The sequence below is a fragment of the Peromyscus maniculatus genome, chromosome 18, assembly GCF_049852395.1.
Source record: "Peromyscus maniculatus bairdii isolate BWxNUB_F1_BW_parent chromosome 18, HU_Pman_BW_mat_3.1, whole genome shotgun sequence".
Lineage (NCBI taxonomy): Eukaryota > Metazoa > Chordata > Mammalia > Rodentia > Cricetidae > Peromyscus > Peromyscus maniculatus.
The window spans coordinates 11,013,122-11,031,617 of NC_134869.1; the positions used below are offsets into that span (position 1 = coordinate 11,013,122).

At 39.7% G+C, this 18,496-nt stretch overlaps 1 protein-coding gene across 12 annotated transcripts in view; it reads left to right on the forward strand.

Annotated features, from left to right (window-relative positions):
* The window catches only part of LOC143269404 (disks large homolog 5-like), a 99,130-nt gene that overhangs the window by 60,252 nt on the left and 20,382 nt on the right, over nt 1-18,496 (forward strand). For 3 of the 12 annotated variants that reach the window (XM_076554518.1, XM_076554517.1, XM_076554516.1), the window contains exons 3-4: nt 14,322-14,395; nt 17,009-17,094. The exons of 3 other annotated variants lie outside the window; for them this stretch is intronic. In XM_076554518.1, coding sequence (XP_076410633.1) covers nt 14,361-14,395; nt 17,009-17,094 — 121 coding nt within the window. In that variant the 5' untranslated portion in view covers nt 14,322-14,360. Of the gene's footprint in view, nt 1-10,766; nt 10,831-14,321; nt 14,396-16,382; nt 17,218-17,450; nt 17,547-18,496 lie in introns of those variants that run through there. 6 more of the 12 variants (XM_076554522.1, XM_076554519.1, XM_076554526.1 and 3 more) reach the window with 5 other exon arrangements.

Below are 18,496 nucleotides of genomic sequence, written 5' to 3' on the forward strand. Positions count from 1 at the left end.
CATTGAGAAAATTCAAAGTTAATAGAGCATTATGCAATCTATTTCTGGGGGTTTTTGTTACCCCTTTCTGTTTATTTAGCATATCCTTTAGAGTTCTGTTTGATCTTTCTATAACTGCTTGACCTGTAGGATTATGTGGTATATCTGTAATATGCTTTATATTATAAAGAGCAAACAACTGTTTCATTTTAACAGAGACATATGATGGAGCATTGTCAGTTTTGATTTGTGCAGGTATACCCATGATGGCCATAACTTCTAGCAAATGAGTGATTACAGAATCAGCTTTTTCAGAACTCAAAGCAGTTGCTCATTGAAATCCTGAATACGGATTGATGGTGTGGTGTACATATTTCAATTTTCCAAATTCTGCAAAGTGAAATATGTCCATCTGCCAGATTTCTTTCCTCTGAGTACCCTTTGGGTTGCATCCTGCTGGTAATGGCGTTTGATTGCAGAAGGAACAAGTAGGACATTTCTTTACTATTTCTTTGGCTTGTTGCCAGGTTGTAGAAAAACCCTTTTTTAAACCTTTACTATTGACATGATGTTTTTTATGAAATTCTGAGGCCTCCAGCACATTTCCTATCAATAATTTATCAATCTCATCATTGCCTTGTGCTAGAGGGCCTGGCAGACCCGTATGGGATCGAATGTGAGTTATATATAAAGGATGACTCCTTTTCCTGATTGTATCTTGTAATTGAATAAATAGTGAAGTTAATTCTGAAGCATCAGGGATAAATTCTGCAGTCTCAATATGTAATACCACTCTTTCAGCATACTGAGAGTCAGTTACTATGTTGAGAGGTTCTAAAAAATCCATTAATACCAACAGAATAGCTTCAGGTGATAATTCTCTTGGACTATTTAAGTTCTTGTCACCTTCTAACGTTTTGAACAAATTATTCAGTTCATCATTTTTTTACCTCAACAATAGTTCATAGATGAGAAATATCTCCAAATAATATTTGAAAGTCATTAAGAGTCTGTAGTCTATCTCTCCTAATTTGCACCTTTTGGGGTCTAATTTTTTGTAGCTCTATTTTATATCCTAAATAATTAATAGAATCTCTTCTTTGTATCTTTTCAGGAGCAATTTGTAATCCCCAGCAAGGCAAATTTTTCTTTACTTCTTCAAACATTCTTTCTAAAGTATCTGCATTTGAGTCAGCTAGTAAAATGTCATCCATATAATGATAAATTATAGATTTAGGAAATTTTTATGTATCACTTCCAATGGCTGTTGTACAAAAAATATTGGCACAGAGTTGGGCTATTCAACATTCCTTGTGGGTGGACCCTCCATTGAAATCTTTTAACCGGTTGAGAATTATTATAAGTAGGCACTGTGAAAGCAAATCTTTCTCTGTCTTTTTCTTGTAAGGGTATTGAAAAGAAACAGTCTTTTCAATCAATAACTATAAGAGGCCATCCTTTTGGTAACAGAGTAGGCAAAGGAATCCCAGATTGTAGAGAGCCCATAGGCTGAATTACTTTGTTAATTGCTCTAAGGTCTGTTACCATTCTCCATTTACCAGATTTCTTTTTAATAACAAATACAGGAGAATTCCAAGGGCTGGTTGATTCTTTAATATGCTGAGCATTTAACTGTTCTTCTACCAGCTCTTCTAAAGCCTGGAGTTTCTCTGTTGTTAAAGGCCATTGCTGGACCCATACAGACTTGTCTATTAACCATTTTAAAGGTAGAGTTGTTGGTGTCTTTGGAAGATCATCAGTTGTTGTGCCCTGTTCTTGTATAATATGGATGGCTGGTGACCACTCATTATAACAATATCTTCTAATATTTCTCTCAGAAACATGTGCTAGTTTATGATTTGTTTCTGAGATTGGGGAGATGTTAATCTGAGTATTCCATTGTTGCAACAAGTCTCGACCCCACAGGTTCATAGCTATGTTAACCACATATGGTTTTAATTTTCCTCTCTGTCCTTCTGGATCTATACATTTGAGCCATCTTGCACTCTGTTTCACCTGAGATAATGTCCCAATTCCTAACAGTTGAACGTTTACCTCCTGAAGAGGCCAAGTTGGATGCCAAAATTCTGGTGCAATTATGGTAACGTCTGCACCTGTGTCTACCAGACCAGACAACAAAACACCATTTATTTTTATCGTTAATTTTGGTCTTTGTTCATTAATAGAAATTTGCCAAAAATTTTTCTTTATATTTTCTCCTGAATTTTCTATTCTCTCTGTTTCATCATCCTGACCAGCATGATTTATTCCAATAGGCATTTGGTTATTTAATTGCTCTGAGCAGGGGTTTCCTCTACGGCTGCAGAAAAGGTTTGAACTGGATTTGCTATGGGGCCCTGCATGAGGCCCCTCTGGGAGTTTCCCAAAGACTGAGGCAAAGGACTACCCTGTCTATCCTTTGTTGATCTACATTCATTGGTCCAGTGTTTTCCCTTACCACACCTTCTGCATACTCCAGAAGGAAGGGGCATTCTGTTGCCATTGTTCCTTGAAGAAACATTGTTTCTAGGAATGACCTGTTTACAGTCCCCTTTTAAATGTCCTTGCTTTCCACATCTAAAACATCTAAAATTCCTCAAACCTTTTGAAATTGCTTCTCCTACCCACTTATCATCATGCTCATGAGCCTCAACATTAACTGTGTCTCTAATCCAATCTTCCAAGGTACAGATCTTGCCTTTAACAGCCTGATTATTCTTTTACATGCTGCATTCACATTCTCAAAGGCCAAAGATTCAATTACTATCTTACTAGCTTCTGAATCTGAGACCATCCTCTTTACTGCTGAAGCCATTCTTTGTAAAAAAAAAAATCTGTGAAAGATTCTTTTGGGCCTTGCATAATCTTTGTAAATGACTCATTTTTTCCCCTGGTTCCTCAACTGTGTCTCATGCATTCAAGGCTGCCGTTCAACATAAAATTAGGGTTTGGACATCATATAAACATTGTGTTTGTACTGAAGCCTTCTCCAATAAGCTGATCCTGGCAAACTTGTATTGCTTTGACCATCCATTGTTTTTCTATGTTTTTAGCTTCATCCTTGAACCATGTTAGCCACTGTAACCTCTGGCTGGGTTCCAGAACAGCTTGTGCCAGCTTCTGCCAGTCCTGTGGTACAATCCCATTATATGTTGACCAATAGTTTAACATTTGCTTTACAGATGGGGAATGCATGTCATAAGATACTATTGCCTCCTTAAACTTTCGTAAAGCCAACATTTCAATTGGAGCCCAAATATTTTGTGTCATCATTTGATCAGGCAACTGCTGTATGGTTACAGGATAAATTAAGGGTGACTGTGTGAAAACAGGCTTTCTTTCTGTAACCTTATGATCCAAACTTGAAACAACTTCACTGTTAATTTCTTCTGTCTGAATTTTTACAGGTTTAACAAATTTTTCTAAAGCTGTCATCCTGGCACTTGAATTGACTATCTTTTTAAATAGTAAAATGAGGATAAGCATAGTGATAAACTGCATAATTCTGACAATACTAATCTTCTCATATAGTTGTTCCATTGTCAGACTGCCTAAAATTTCAAACAAAACCCAATTTTCTTGCAATGTACCATATAAAACCCATTTTTTTGATGTGGAAAAATTTCTCTTTTAAATAGTTTCCTTTAAAATATCTGATATGTTATGACTTACCAAATCTGCGTAGAACAGTAGAAATCCGGGCCAATTTCAAAACAGCCACCTAGTGTCTGAGGTGTGGAGAGAGAGAGAGAGAGAGAGAGAGAGAGAGAGAGAGAGAGAGAGAGAAAGCGTAGCCGGCTAAAGCTTAAATCCAGCCATGTGTTCCTTCTTGAGCCAAGTCAGGGCTTGGCTCTGGCTTCCTTAAGCTCTGACCACGTGCGTTGACTTCACAGACAGGGGCCCTGTTCAGCAGGGCAGGCTGAGTTGTTTGTAGCACAGGCTTTAAGCAAGTAGCTCATGGTTAGTCCGGCCATACCCAGCAGGAAGCAATTTCAAGAATACAATGTCCACATTCCCAAAGAGGTGGTGTGGGGAAGGTGTTTTTTGTTTTTTGTTTTTTGTTTTTGTCTTTTAATGGGTTTTGGGTCTGGGATAATTTTCATGGATTAGGGGAGTTGGTTACAAGTTGTTGTCAAAGGTTAGGAAAAGGGCTAAGCAAAGGAGATTAGATTTAAGGTTCTTGTTTAAAAAAAGGAAGAAAAATGTAAATACTTTACATTGGGTTGCATCATTTTATATTGTATATAAATTATATATATTGAAATTGATATTGTTAGAAAATGTGTATTCTAAGAAAAATTAGAATATGTATATTTCTAATTGTACTTATACTGTTCATTTAACAATGTAATGCGATTTTCTGATCCTGGAATGTTGTTATTACCAACTATTAGGATATAAAGAAATGAAAGTTAGTAGTTAGACATTACAATAGAACTTGTAGTCATATTAGGTATGTTTTCAAGATTGAGAAGATATATTTTAGATAGACAGGTTATCTTCAAACCCTTCAGAGATCTACAGAATATGGCATTTAAAATGTTTTAATAACTTAGAAAATTTTTCTTTTTTCTTTTTTTTATGACTATGAGACATGTCGGCTCCTGGCAGTACCAATCTACTTCAGAGAAAATATGGGCATTGAAAAAACAGCAGTTGGAGTTAACTTTCATTGTGGCAAAAGTTAGCCACTGGACAACAAAGTATCCTCAAATCAACTGCTGACAAACAGGACAGACAGGACACGAAACAAAGGACTACTGATTCTTGCCAAAACAAGTGTGGTTATGGCTTTATCAAAAGGCATCTTCTGAGGCCAGGACAGTATGACACCATCCTTAAAGTGGTCTTCACAATCCGGAAAAGGTACAGTGCCCTTTTCTTCGAAGGCAGCTGAACAGACAGTGGGCCGATGGCTTCTGTTGTGCAATGGAACAGCAGCAGAAACAGTTATTCTTGAAGAGTAATTAAGCTCACGCCTCTCAATAGTAGAATGGCATTTAATAGAGGGATGTGGAGAAGAAGGTGATGCTGAGATGAAGCCACATACACACATAGCCAAGAAGAATGGACAGCTGAATTAAAAAAACATCAACAATTTCCAGAATTTAAAATCCTGAATCATGACATGACACTAGTGGAATTCAGGTGTTTCTGGAATATAGACTGCTCTCACCCAATGTGAGGTTGAACTGTTGTCCTTGTGTACATCCTACTTCACAAATGAGTCTGTCAGATACGCTAAGCCTATAGGCTGAAGATGATGCCTGAACACCACGGAGAAACCTCAGATGACTGTCCAAGCAGCTGGCTGTTTCTGTCAACTCAAAATTTCTTGGAAGTTGCTTGCTTGTACTTCCTGTTTTTATTTTTGTTAGCTAATATTATTTCCTTCTTGGGTCTCTGAGGGTGTTGAAGATTAGTTAGTTATAGGATAGAAAGTGAATTAGATACAATAGGCTAGATAATGGAATTATTTTCTCTGAATTTGTCAAATACAAATGAACTAGACATTGTTTAGGTATTATTTGTATATATTGTATACAGTTATTGTACTTTTGTATATCATTTTTCTTATGTTAGTTATAAGCTTTTTCCTTTTTTCTTTTTATTAAAATAGATAAGGGGAAATATGGTGATATTTTATTTGTATTAAAATGTTATTTGTATGTTAATAAATAAAGTTGCCTGGGGGTCAGAGCTATTAGCAAGCCATAGTAAAGCAGGGCAGTGGTGATGTATTCTTGTGATCCCAGCACTTGGTAGGCAAAGCTAGGTAAGTCTCTGTGTGTTCAGTGATACAGCCAGTATTGGATACACATGCCTTTAATCTCAATACCAATCATAGAAAACCTGGAGGTCTAGACAGACAGGCCGTGACAAAGCGGTCATGTGGTTGGGTTTACAACCAATGAGAGGGCAGAACAGAAACACTATAAAAAGACAGACACAGAGGAAGTAGCTCTGGTTCAGAGAGGTAGGACCACTGCAGGAGGAAGGGTAAGATTTTAGCTCTTAGCTCTGACCTCTTGGCTTTCTTCTTTGCATTGGTTCTGTGTTTCTTATTTAATAAGACAGTTGGTTACATCTACAAGTGAGGTGGAACAAATACTAGTTATCCAGGGGGGCTCTGGCATTCTAGGCCCCCAAGAATCTTTCTAAATGAATGATCCAGGTTTTGTATAGAACTCTAGAAAAGGAATAAGGAATCCTTGTTGCAGGAGATGATACAGATAAGTTGAGAAAAAACAGATTGGGTTCTAGCATGGTGATATGGATTATTCTAATGGAGAGGCAAGAGTTTCTGGTCCAGAAATATTAACGGGCTAGATACTCTGAAGATTACATTTAGATTACTTTTTTCTCAGAGCTGAGGACCAAGCCCAAAGCTTTGTGCTTGCTAGGCAAGCACTCTACCACTGAGCTAAATCCCCATTGCCAAATTTTTTTAATTTAATTTTATTTTACAATACAATTCAGTTCTACATATCAGCCATTGATTCCCTTGTTCTCCCCCCTCCCGCCCCCCTCCCCTTCCTCCCAGGCTACCCCCTATTCCCACCTCCTCCATGGCAAAGCCTCCCCCAAGGACTGAGATCAACCTGGTAGACTCCGTCGTGGCAGGTCTAGTCCCCTCCTCCCAGGCCAAGTCAAGGGACCCTGCATAAGCCCCAGGTTTCAAACAGCCAAGTCATGCAATGAGCACAGGACCTGGTCCCACTGCCTGGATGCCTCCCAAACAGATCAAGCCATCAACTGTCTCACCCATTCAGAGGGCCTGATCCAGTTGGGGCCACCTCAGCCGTTGGTTCATAGTTCATGTGTTTCCCATTGCCAAATATTTAAGGACATATTTTAGAGAAAAGTCAGAAGGAAATGGAGGATTTAAGACTACCAATGTCTGATGCCATCTCAAGACTTTCCAGAATGTGATGGACTGATTGTGTTTGTCTTTGGGGATGTTATTTTTATAAAGACAACACACTTAGTAGGGGGTTTCCTAGCATTGAGCTCAGCAGCACAAGGACACCCCATTGAATAACTAGTCTGGAATCCTTTAATTAAAGTGGAGATGCAGCAAGCTGATGAAATGAAATGTAGAAGTGCCTGCAGTTGAAAGGTCAGGATGAGATGGGTCACTCAAGAATGTTAATCAAGAAAAGTCAGAAAAGGAAAATTAAATATAGGAGGAAATCTGACAATGTGTGGGAAAAGTCTTTATTTGCTATTGCTTTGATGATTGGTATTACACATCATCCTCAGAGTATAAAAATAGTACAATGGGATCCTTCTTTGAGAAAACATGTCCACATTTGATATGATATTGTATATTAAGTTCAAGTCTCTGAAATCTTGTAAGAAAAAATGGCACATCATGGACCATGTTTCTGGAAAAAGAAATAGAGAAGAATTACTGAAGCAGATTTTGGTTGGAAATATGTTAAACATATATATGACATACAAAATCATGAGAAACAAAATCAGTAAAACAATCCAGACAGGAGTCCAATGGTGTCTGAATATTGATAGACACAATTATCTTGATGCCTACACTATCCACTTAATTCTAAATTCAGGCTGTCAACAAGGACGGTGCTGTACTGATGAGGATGACATCAGGGCTCCCTTTCTACCCTTATTCATGGGGCTGTAGATGGCAGCATTCAGCATTGGAGTGAACACACTGTTTACATCACCAAACCTACTGTAATTCTCTATGTTGATGTGTAAGAGAAGAACTGAGGCAAACTGACAGTCATGTCCCACATATCAGGCAGACCAGCTTTCAAGCACCAAATGCAAATCATGGTTATCTGAAATATCAAGAGTATGAATATAGCCTCAATGCAGTTTCCAGTGGTCTTTTGTCACCATCAGCTTCTGGCTCTGCGTTTTAGAAATTATGTAGACAGAAGAAATCACCTCAGTAATTTTCACGTATAAAAACAGTCAGTCAGATTCATGACACAGTACTGCCTTGATTAATTTAATTATAACTCACATGGGAATATAATCAGTCAAATAAGAACACTAACATTTTCTTCACAATTCCTCCCAACACATAATCATATTTTATATAAAACTTGATATCTCTGAAATGTTTGTAGCATATTACAACAATTGAAATAAAATAGTATCTTCTGGGCATGACAGGACTACTGCACTCATGAACTCCAAGGTCAAGCCATCAACATTCTAGTATGGAAGAGAAAGGGGCTCACTAGACCAAACCCCTAACTGAGAAGCTGGTGGCAGTTGGTGGCTTTTGGAGGAGGAAGAGTCAGTTTAATTTAGGGTGCTGATGCCAGGTGGTTTGAACAAACTCAGCGATGGCTCTACCACATGAGCATATGGGCATGCAGTGTTGCCCTAGGTAGATGATTTAAAACAAAACAAAAGGCATGGATTTAGTAATGTTGGGGTTAGCAGAGTGGATCAGGAACCATTTGAGAGGAATGTGGGGTAATATGATCAAAATGCACTGTATGCATAGATGAAATTCTCAAAGAATTTTAAAACTGTTTTATTTAAAAGTTTGCAGTTCAATAGCATTAAAAATCTAATACAAACTTTTATGTTTTTTATTTTATAATTTAATTTAATTTTACATATCAGCTACGGATTCCCCTGTCCTCCCTCCCGCCCCCCCTTCCTCCAATTCACCCCCCATTCCCATCTCCTCCAGGGTAAGGACTCCCCTGGGGATTCAGCTCAGCCTGGTAGATTCAGTCAAGAAAGGTCCATTCCCCTCCTCCCTTCACCCAGGCTGAGCAAAGTGTCCCAGCATAGGCCCCAGGCTACAAAAAGCCAGCTCATGCACTAAGGACAGGTCCAGGTCCCACCACCTGGATGCCTCCCAAACAGTTCAAGCTAATCGACTGTCTCACTTGTCCAGAGGGCCTGATCCAGTTGGGGTCTCCTCAGCTATTGGTTCATAGTTCATGTGTTTCCCGTAGTTTAGCTATTTGTCCCTGTGCTTTTTCCAACCATGGTCTCAACATCTCTCGCTCATACAATCCCTCCTCTTTCTCGCTGATTGGACTCCCAGAGCTCCACCTGGGGTTTGGCCGTGGATCTCTGCATCTGCTTCCATCAGTCATTGGATGAGAGTTCTACCATGACAGTTAGGGTGTTTGGCCATCCGATCACCAGAGTAGGTCAGTTCGGGCTTTCTCTCGACCATTGCCAGTAGTCTATTGTGGAGGTATCTTTATGGATTTCTGGGGACCATTCTAGCACTTTGCTTCTTCCTATTCCCATGGGGTCTTCATTTGTCATGGTCTCTTTCTTTGTTCTGCCTCTCTCTTCTTGATCCAGCTGGTATCTCCCACTCCCCTACACTCTCTTTCCCCCAACCCTTCCTTCATTACCACCCCATGTCCACTTTGCTCATGTATATCATCCATTTCTCTGTCCTTGGGCGATCCCTGTGTCTTTTTTTAGGGTCCTCCTTACTAGGTAGCCTTCCTGGAGTTGTGAGTAGCAGTCTATTCATCCTATGGTTTACATCTAGTATCCGCCTATAAGTTAGTACATACCATGTTTGTCTTTCTAAGTCTGGATTACCTCACTCAGGATGTTTTTTTTCTAGATCCATTCATTTGCCTGTAAACCTCATGATGTCATTGTTTTTCTCTGCTGAGTAGTACTCCATTGTGTATATGTACCACATTTTATTTATCCATTCTTCAGTTAAAGATCATCTAGGTTGTTTCCAGGTTCTGACTACCACAAAGTGCTCTTGTGGTATGATTGAGCATTTCTTGGGTATATGCCCAAGTGTGGTATAGCTGGATATTCGGGGAGATTGATTCCCAATTTTCTAAGAAAGTTCCATATTGATTTCCAAAGTGGCTGTACAAGCTTGCATTCCCACCAACAGTGGAGGAAAGTTCCCCTTGCTCCACATCCTCTCCAGCATAAGCTGTCTTCAGCATTTTTTATCTTAGCCATTCTGATGGGTGTAAGGTGGGTATCTGAGAGTCGTTTTGATTTGCATTTCCCTGATGATTAGGGATGTTGAGCAATTCCTTAAATGTCTTTCAGCCATTTGAGCTTCCTCTGTTGAGAATTCTCTGTTTAGCTCTATAGCCCATTTCTTAATTGAACTGTTGGGCATTTTGATGTCTAATTTCTTGAGTTCTTTATATATTCTAGATATCAGCCCTCTGTCAGATGTGGGGTTGATGAAGAGCCTTTCCCATTCTGTAGGCTGTCGCTTGTCTTGATGACCATGTCCTTTGCTCTACAAAAGCTTCTAAGTTTCAAGAGGTCCCATTGATTAATTGTTTCTCTCAGTGTATGTGCTACTGGTGTTATATTTAGGTAGTGATCTCCTATGCCAATGCGTTCAAGACTACATCCTACTTTCTCTTCTATCAGGAAGTGGTTGGGGTCTCGGGTGGATGGGTTTGGGGGCAGGGCGAGTATATTGCAGGGTCCACTGGGGAGTCTTAGAGAAGGGGAACCTTCCCAGGGGAGCCCTGCCTGCTGGCCATCAATTGGGGCCCAGTTGGGCGGGTCTTCCCCAGGAATGGCTGGGCCCAGGGATGGGACCTAGGGGCAGGCCTCCCTGGGTATGATCCCAGACACTCACCTCTGGTCCAGATGGGAGCTCTGGGCAGGATCACTTTTATCTTCTTAAAGAAAAGTGTGAGACAGTCACTGTCACCACAATTCAGATTTTTGACTTGGGACTAGAAGATTTTTTTCTGCAGACACAGATGGTCAGCATGGCTCAGTTCATTCACTTATGCTTTTAACTATCTTCTTTTTACCTTCCTTAGGAAGAATTTCATAATGCCTGTGATTATTATTGAGCATTTCCACAAATGTTTACATCAGGAAAAGGTAATCTTAAGTGGTATTTCATTTTCTTTCTTTAGTGAATAAATATTTGACTATGAAGTACCCTGGAACCTAACTGAAACATGAACAAATAGGAAGTCATGTGACTCTATTACTTAAGTTTTGTTGGTTTTTTTTTTTAGATGAGGTTTCTTCCAGCTAGACAGATAACAGTCCTTCCATCAAGAATCTTACCCCCAGGGTTAGCTTTAATTAAGAGCATCCATAATTTGAAATAAATGTCTACACAAATCATTCACAGTGCACTTTAATATCCATTGTTCTCTAAATTTCAGAACCATCAAAACCCCTCTAAGGCAAATCCTCAAGTTCATCATGAAAAGTACCAAGGAAGGGATACTGAGATGGCTACTTAGGTGAAAAGAGAGAGTTTCCTCATCCCAATTTGTTTCTTTGTCTTCACATGAGCAGAATGACAGAATAGTATGGCATGTATTGTTTGTCATCTGTCTGTCTGTCTGTGTATCTATCTATCATCTATCTATCTATCATCTTCCCCTTCTCTCTAAATAAATATATTGTTTTTAAAGTACCTATCAGTAGATTTCCATATATTCATCATATGAATGTTTATTTTTACAATGACTGAATAAACAAATACTGTTTAAAATCATAGGAAAATCACCTTTGCTAGGAGATAATTGTTTTTAATCATAGCCAAAAGAGAATCTGCCCCTTAACTTTGTGGCTATGAAACTCTCAATCCTTCCCTCATAAAAGTGTGAATTTCTACTTTGGTTTTTTTTTTTGTGATATATATTTTTTATTTTAGAATACCATTCAGTTCTACATATCAGCCATGGGTTCCCCTATTCTCCCCCCTCCCACGCCCTCCCCTTACCCCCAGCCTACCCTCCATTCCCACCTCCTCCAGGACAAGTCCTCCCCTGAGGACTGTGATCAACTTGGTAGACTCAGTCCAGGGAGGTCCAGTCCCTTCCTCCCAGACTAAGCCAAGTGTCCCTGCATAAGTTCCAGGTTTCAAACAGCCAACTCATGCAATGAGCACAGGACTTGGTCCCACTGCCTAGTTGCCTCCCAAACTGATCAAGCCAATCAACTGTCTCACCTATTCAGAGGGCCTGATCCAGCTGGGAGCCCCTCAGCCTTTGGTTCATAGTTCATGTGTTTCCATTCATTTGGCTATTTTTTTAATAATTGAGTAAAACTGAAATTTATTATATGCCACAGTCGTCCTAGGGACCTCCATGCTATATATATAGCCTCTATGGTTCTATGGGTTGTGGTCTGATTGTTCTTTATTTTATATCTAGAATCCACCAATGAGTGAGTACATACCATAACTGTCTTTCTGGGTTTGGGTTACCTCACTCAGGATGATTTTTTCTAGTTCCATTCATTTGCCTGCAAATTTCATGCTTTCATTGTTTTTCTCTGCTGAGTAGTACTCCATTGTGTATATGTACCACATTTTTTTCATCCATTCTTCTGTCGATGGGCATCTAGGTTGTTTCCAGGTTCTGGCTATTACAAATAGTGCTGCTATGAACATAGCTGAGCATGTATCTTTATGGTATGAATCAGCATTCCTTGGGTATATGCCCAAGAGTGGGATGGCTGGGTCTTGAGGTAGTTCGATTCCTAATTTTCTGAGAAACCGCCATACTGATTTCCACAGTGGTTGTACAAGTTTACGTTCCCACCAACAGTGGAGGAGTGTTCCCTTTGCTCCACATCCTCTCCAACATTGGTTGTCATTGGTGTTTTTGATCGTAGCCATTCTAACAGGTGTAAGGTGGTATCTCAGAGTCGTTTTGATTTGCATTTCTCTGATGATTAAGGATGTTGAGCATTTCTTTAAATGTCTTTCAGCCATTTGTAGTTCTTGTTTTGTGAATTCTCTGTTTAGCTCTTTAGCCCATTTTTTAATTGGACTGTTCAGTGCTTTGATGTCTAGTTTCTTGAGTTCTTTATATATTGTGGAGATCAATCCTCTGTCAGATGTGGGGTTGGTGAAGATCTTTTCCCAATCTGTTGGCTGTCTTTTTGTCTTATTGACTTTGTCTTTTGCCCTGCAAAAGCTTCTCAGTTTCGAGAGGTCCCATTTATTAATGGTTGTGCTCAGGGTCTGTGCTGTCGGTGTTTTATTTAGGAAATGGTCTCCGGTGCCAATGCGTTCAAGAGTGCTTCCTATTTTCTTTTCTATTAAGTTTAGTGTAACTGGATTTATGTTTAGGTCTTTGATCCACTTGGACTTGAGTTTTGTGCATGGTGACAGATATGGATCTATTTGTAATCTTTTACATATTGACATCCAGTTATGCCAGCACCATTTGTTGAAGATACTTTCTTTGTTCCATTGTATAGTTTTGGCTCCTTTGTCAAAAACCAGGTGTTCATATGTGCATGGATTAATGTCAGGGTCTTCAATTCGATTCCATTGGTCCGTATGTCGGTTTTTATACCAGTACCAAGCTGTTTTTATTACTATAGCTCTATAGTAGAGTTTGAGGTCCGGGATGGTGATGCCTCCAAGGGTTGCTTTATCGTATAGGATTCTTTTAGCTATCCTGGGTCTTTTGTTTTTCCATATGAAGTTGAGTATTTTTCTTTCCAAGTCTGTGAAGAATTGTGTTGGGATTTTGATGGGGATTGCATTGAATCTGTAGATTGCTTTTGGTAAGATTGCCATTTTTACTATGTTAATCCTACCTATCCATGAGCATGGGAGATCCTTCCATTTTCTGATATCTTCTTCAATTTCTTTCTTTAGAGATTTAAAGTTATCAAAAAGGTCTTTCACTTGTTTAGTTAGTGTTATCCCAAGGTATTTTATATTATTTGTGGCTATTGTAAAGGGTGATGTTTCTCTGATCTACTTTGTTTTAAAGGACCTATCATTTAATTTTCTCAAGTCCATCTGTTAGTTCGTTAGAACCATTGGCTTTGTGCCAGTGGTTTGAATCAGCTGTGCCTGTGTGAAGAAGATAGCACTGTGGTGTGAGGCTAGTGTTTGTATTCATGTCATAAAGATGTTGACAATTTAACTTAAATGGAAAATCACTCCAGGCTCAAAATTGTTGTAAATAGAGAGGGAGGAGGGAACTAATGTGAGAAAAGTGGCAAATTTTCATATCCCTTCCTCCTACTTTGTTTGTCTTCTGTTTCTGGAGAAATGAAAGTGGTGTTGTTTTATTGGGTGGGACAGTTTCCCAATGCTTACACCAATCCTATCAATCTCGGTAGGCACACCTGCAAACCCAGAGCTATGGAAGCAAGGGAAGAAGTATCTTGAGTTGATGGAACCCTTACCTGTCCCTCATTACTCCATTTTCTCAGCACAAGAGATGATTATATACACATGCTCATTGTTCAGTGCCAAGACATGCTAAGCATGTGTTAGTCAATGGCATCGGCTAAAAGAGATGTTTTCATCACAGTGATTTAACTACTTAGTAAAGAAGTAGCATTCCCTCTTCATTATGCAATTTGTCTTTCCTATATCCTCACAGGTCTAAATTTGAAGTTTCCTATCTGAGGTCATCCACCTGATGAGTACTGCAATGATGAGTCTCTTTATTGGAAGGTAATGTACAGGATTCTAAAAAGTGGAGTAAATCACGGTTCTATGAAGGTTCAGATGGCCAAGGACCCGTTTTCTATAACAGACCAAAACCATAGGTAGACAAGGAGAAACTCTTCAAATGCTGTTCTTTGGCAACTTCTGCTGTTTTACCTGATGGGGAGCACTGGTAGGGACAGTGACTAGGCAAGGACAATGACAAGTGGTTTCTTCTAGTGTTATATTTCTCCTGAAGCCCAATGGATCAGGAACTTTATGGGATTTATCACACACATGTACCCATTCCCAGCATTACTGATTTCATCCTGGACTGTGAAACTCTTGTTCTAGGAGACATGATCATGCATTTGAACTCTTATGATACCCAGAGCTTTTAGGTCCCCTTCTCTGGCTGCTTATAGACTTCTTTATCTTTTGTCTTACCTCTGTTTTTTGTTCATTTCTTTCCATTTCTGATGGCTGCCACCTTCTTCTGCCTTTGCTGTTCTTGAAGGATTCAAGGGTTTCTGCAGCTGAGATCCTCTCTCAACCCTATTACTGCCATTGGGATTAATACCCAGAATGCTATCCTCAGTCATTTTATTTCTGGTATCAGCTTGGGACATTCAGTACACCAGGAACAAAGTAGGCCTCTTGGAAGTATTTCATATGTGGGGAACCGAGTGCTTGTTTTCCAAACACTGCACAGGAAGTCTCATTCCTTCATTAAAATACCCCTTTTCATCATATTGAAAAATAAAATCTACTGGGAAATGACATCGTTTGAATGGGAAGGAGGGAGGGTCACCTGCCTCAAATACAGGAGCATGGAAACACACCGGGAAGATCCTGCAGGGCTGGTTACAATGTTGGAATTGGGTTGGGGGTACACTCAGAGAAGCCACATGCCTAGCTGTTGAAAACTGCCTCAGAGGTGCCTCAGCAGATAGACAATATACCTGTGAGGATGCTGTGATGAACGGCTGGCAGAGGTAACTTGAACAGTGCAGCCCCCAGGAGAAAAATTCCTCAGGTTGAGTGTGGTTCCCTCCATTCTGCACTTAAGAGACCAAAACGAGATAGATTGCATGCCTCTGTGGGATACACATTGAGATTAACTGTTGAAAAAAGAAAAGGCAGCCAGGCAGTGGTGGTGCATGCCATTAATCCCAGCATGTGGGAGGCAGAGGCAGGTGGATTTCTGTAAGTTCGAGGTTAGCTTGGTCTACAAAGCAAGTTCCAGAACAGCCATAGCTGTTACACAGAGAAACTCTGTCTCAAAAAAAAAATCAAAAATCAAAAAAAGAAAAGAAAAGGCAAAGGGGGAAAAGACAATAGCTGTGGACATGGCTCAGTTGGCAGAATGATTCCTACCATGTAGGAAGCTTGGGGTTCAATCACCACCCACACTCAACAAGTTCCCACTTCTTTAGTCCACACAGGAGGGACTGGAGAGTTCAGAGTTTGTTCAGCCAGGATATTTCTTTTAATCATAGAGCAGTTTCTATGCCTAGAGAGGTGAGGAGGTTTGGGTGCAACCTGTGGTACATTGTGATTTTCGTTAATTACTTGATGTCTCACAAAGGCAAGTTTACATTTTTGTTGAGTTCCTGTCCCTGTCAATGAACAAGGAAGGATGTGGGGCTTTTCATTTCACCAGCATACTGACAGTGTAGAGTTCCAGCCCAAGCTTTTGCTCCTCATTTGTTTTTGAATTCACTTCCTAAGTGTTTAAGGCTCTGCCATTTCAGTATTAGAGGAAGTTGAGGTTCCCAGCAGCAGCCATGCTCACAGAGTCCACACAGAAGTGTCTCTGTGAGAAACGTGACCTCCTCCTGGACATCACTACTTCTTGAGTATACTGAACAGACTGCCTGATAGTGATGAACACAATCAAAGCAGAAGAATATAAAATATACTTCTATTCCACCTGGCAAGATAGAAAACCAAGTCTGAACTTAGGTTAATGTACAGGAATCTCTGGGATACTTGTGGAAATTTGGGATTACTTCCATGTCACTCTGAGAGTCTGAATTGGGAACTGGAATCCACATAACAGTTCATATGAAAATAGAAGGGTTGACTACATTAAGTCCATAGTACTGAAATTCTTTCCTATGAATATATTCTTTCTCCTCCATATATTAAAAACACATCAAAATCATGCCCTACATGATAGTTCGTGCCTTACATTCTAGGACTCAGAAAGCATAGACAAGTAGACCTCTGTGAGTTCAAAGTCAGCCTAGTCTACAGAGTGAAATTTAGGATAGTCTTGGCTGTAGAGTGAGATCCTGTCTCAAAAGACAAAACAAAAACAATAAAAAGAAGTTACCCCCCAAAAAAGTGGGGCATAGTGATGTACACTTGTAATCCCAACACAATGGATGCAGAGGCATTTGGATGTCTGTAGGCCAGCACAGGCTACATGATGAGTTTCAGGACTACATACAGAGACCCTGTCTCAAACATTATCAACAATAAGAATAACAAAAAGAAACTGAATAACACATGAACCTACACATGAGAATAGTTTGTGAATGTTTCAGTAAGGATCTAATATCCAGGACACTAAAAATCTCGCTTCATTTTCATTTTATGTGTATGGGTGTTTTGCCTGAATGTATGTCTCTGCAGCACATCAATGCACTGCCCAAAGAGGTTGGAAGAGGGCAAAATGTCTTCTGGAACTGGAGTTAGAGAGGGCTGTGAACTACCTTTTGGTGAGTGGACTGCAACCTGGGTACTCTACAAGAGCAATCATACAGTGAAATTTGTATTAATGCATCTGAGTAGTAGGTCCTAGTAATTCATACTTTGAATTACAACTTGCAGAATATTCCAAGGTCAGTATTTGTTGCTCTGTACATTCAGCAGAGGTTACCATTTCTAATGGGAGCAGTGCATTCAGTAACTACTTGATAAATTAACATGTACACTTGGTGCACATGCACTTTCCAGGTATTTCTGGTTCCTACCTATGTGGAAAGATGCTGATGTCTATGTATTAATCAAGGCTAATATTTTTACTTTAAATATTATGTTAATTTAGTTTTATATTCATATTTTTATTTTAAGTTCTTTGAGACAGTTCTATTCCTGGAAGTGTGTCCTAAGTTCAGCCCAAGGCAAGGGCTGCAAGCATCAAGCATGAAGAATTTGCACAGACTTAATGGTAAATAGTCATAGATCCCTTAAGGACCCATCTGTTAGGATATCTGTAAGTAAGTTCTCTGAAATCTCTTTAGAAAATAAATGTGAAGGTAACATAAAGGGCTGTAGTTGTTAGGGCACATCACTCACTAATGTTAAAGCAAAGGGATGATGGCTGCATTAGCCCATTCTCTGATGATTTAGCCCAACTCCCGATGGTGTGTACTATGCAAAGAAGGGAAGTGTTAAGCAATAGAAGACACAAGTTGCATTTTTCTAAAGAGTACATACTTAGAAAAAAACTCTCTTGGAGCCAGAGAGATCAGAAGTCATTATGTTTTGGGTATATCAGTTTTCTTTTCTAGGCAAATGTCTAAGCTGAAATAATACATTTACATACTTCACAATATTAAGGGCTTTAAGAGGCAGTGGACAAAAACAGAACTGGGTCTTTCCTGCAAGCTTTGAGTGTCCTGGGATGATATTAGAGAAGATGGCTTGCTTAGTATGGTGACTGTGTGCTGTCCCTGCATCTCACTTCCAGCATCTGCAAGGTTCTAGAGTGATCAGGCAGATGACCTGGGCATCTCCATCCACATGAGTGTTTGTGAACTGTGTCAATTTTCTCTTGGCTTCTGAGATCAGACTTGGGGGTTGTGAAACTAAGCTGTATCCTGTGCCACTCTAAATGAGCTTGAGAAGGCTGTCCCCTGGTTACCTGTAGGATGTAAAAGGAAGGATAAAAGTTAGCTGACCAATGAGACCCTCTTTTCTGTAGAGTGATGGGTTAGGGTTGTCATCCAGAGAATGATAATCTCAAGACTACATTATGAGAATCTGCTAGGCAAAGTCTTATCTCTCAGATCATTTTCTGAACACCTTCCATGTGTCAAGGGTAGGCTGAGGGAAAGCATTGTAGAGGTCAGGTGCTGGCCCCTGTCAGCTGAATCTCAAGGCATTTGGATGACAATG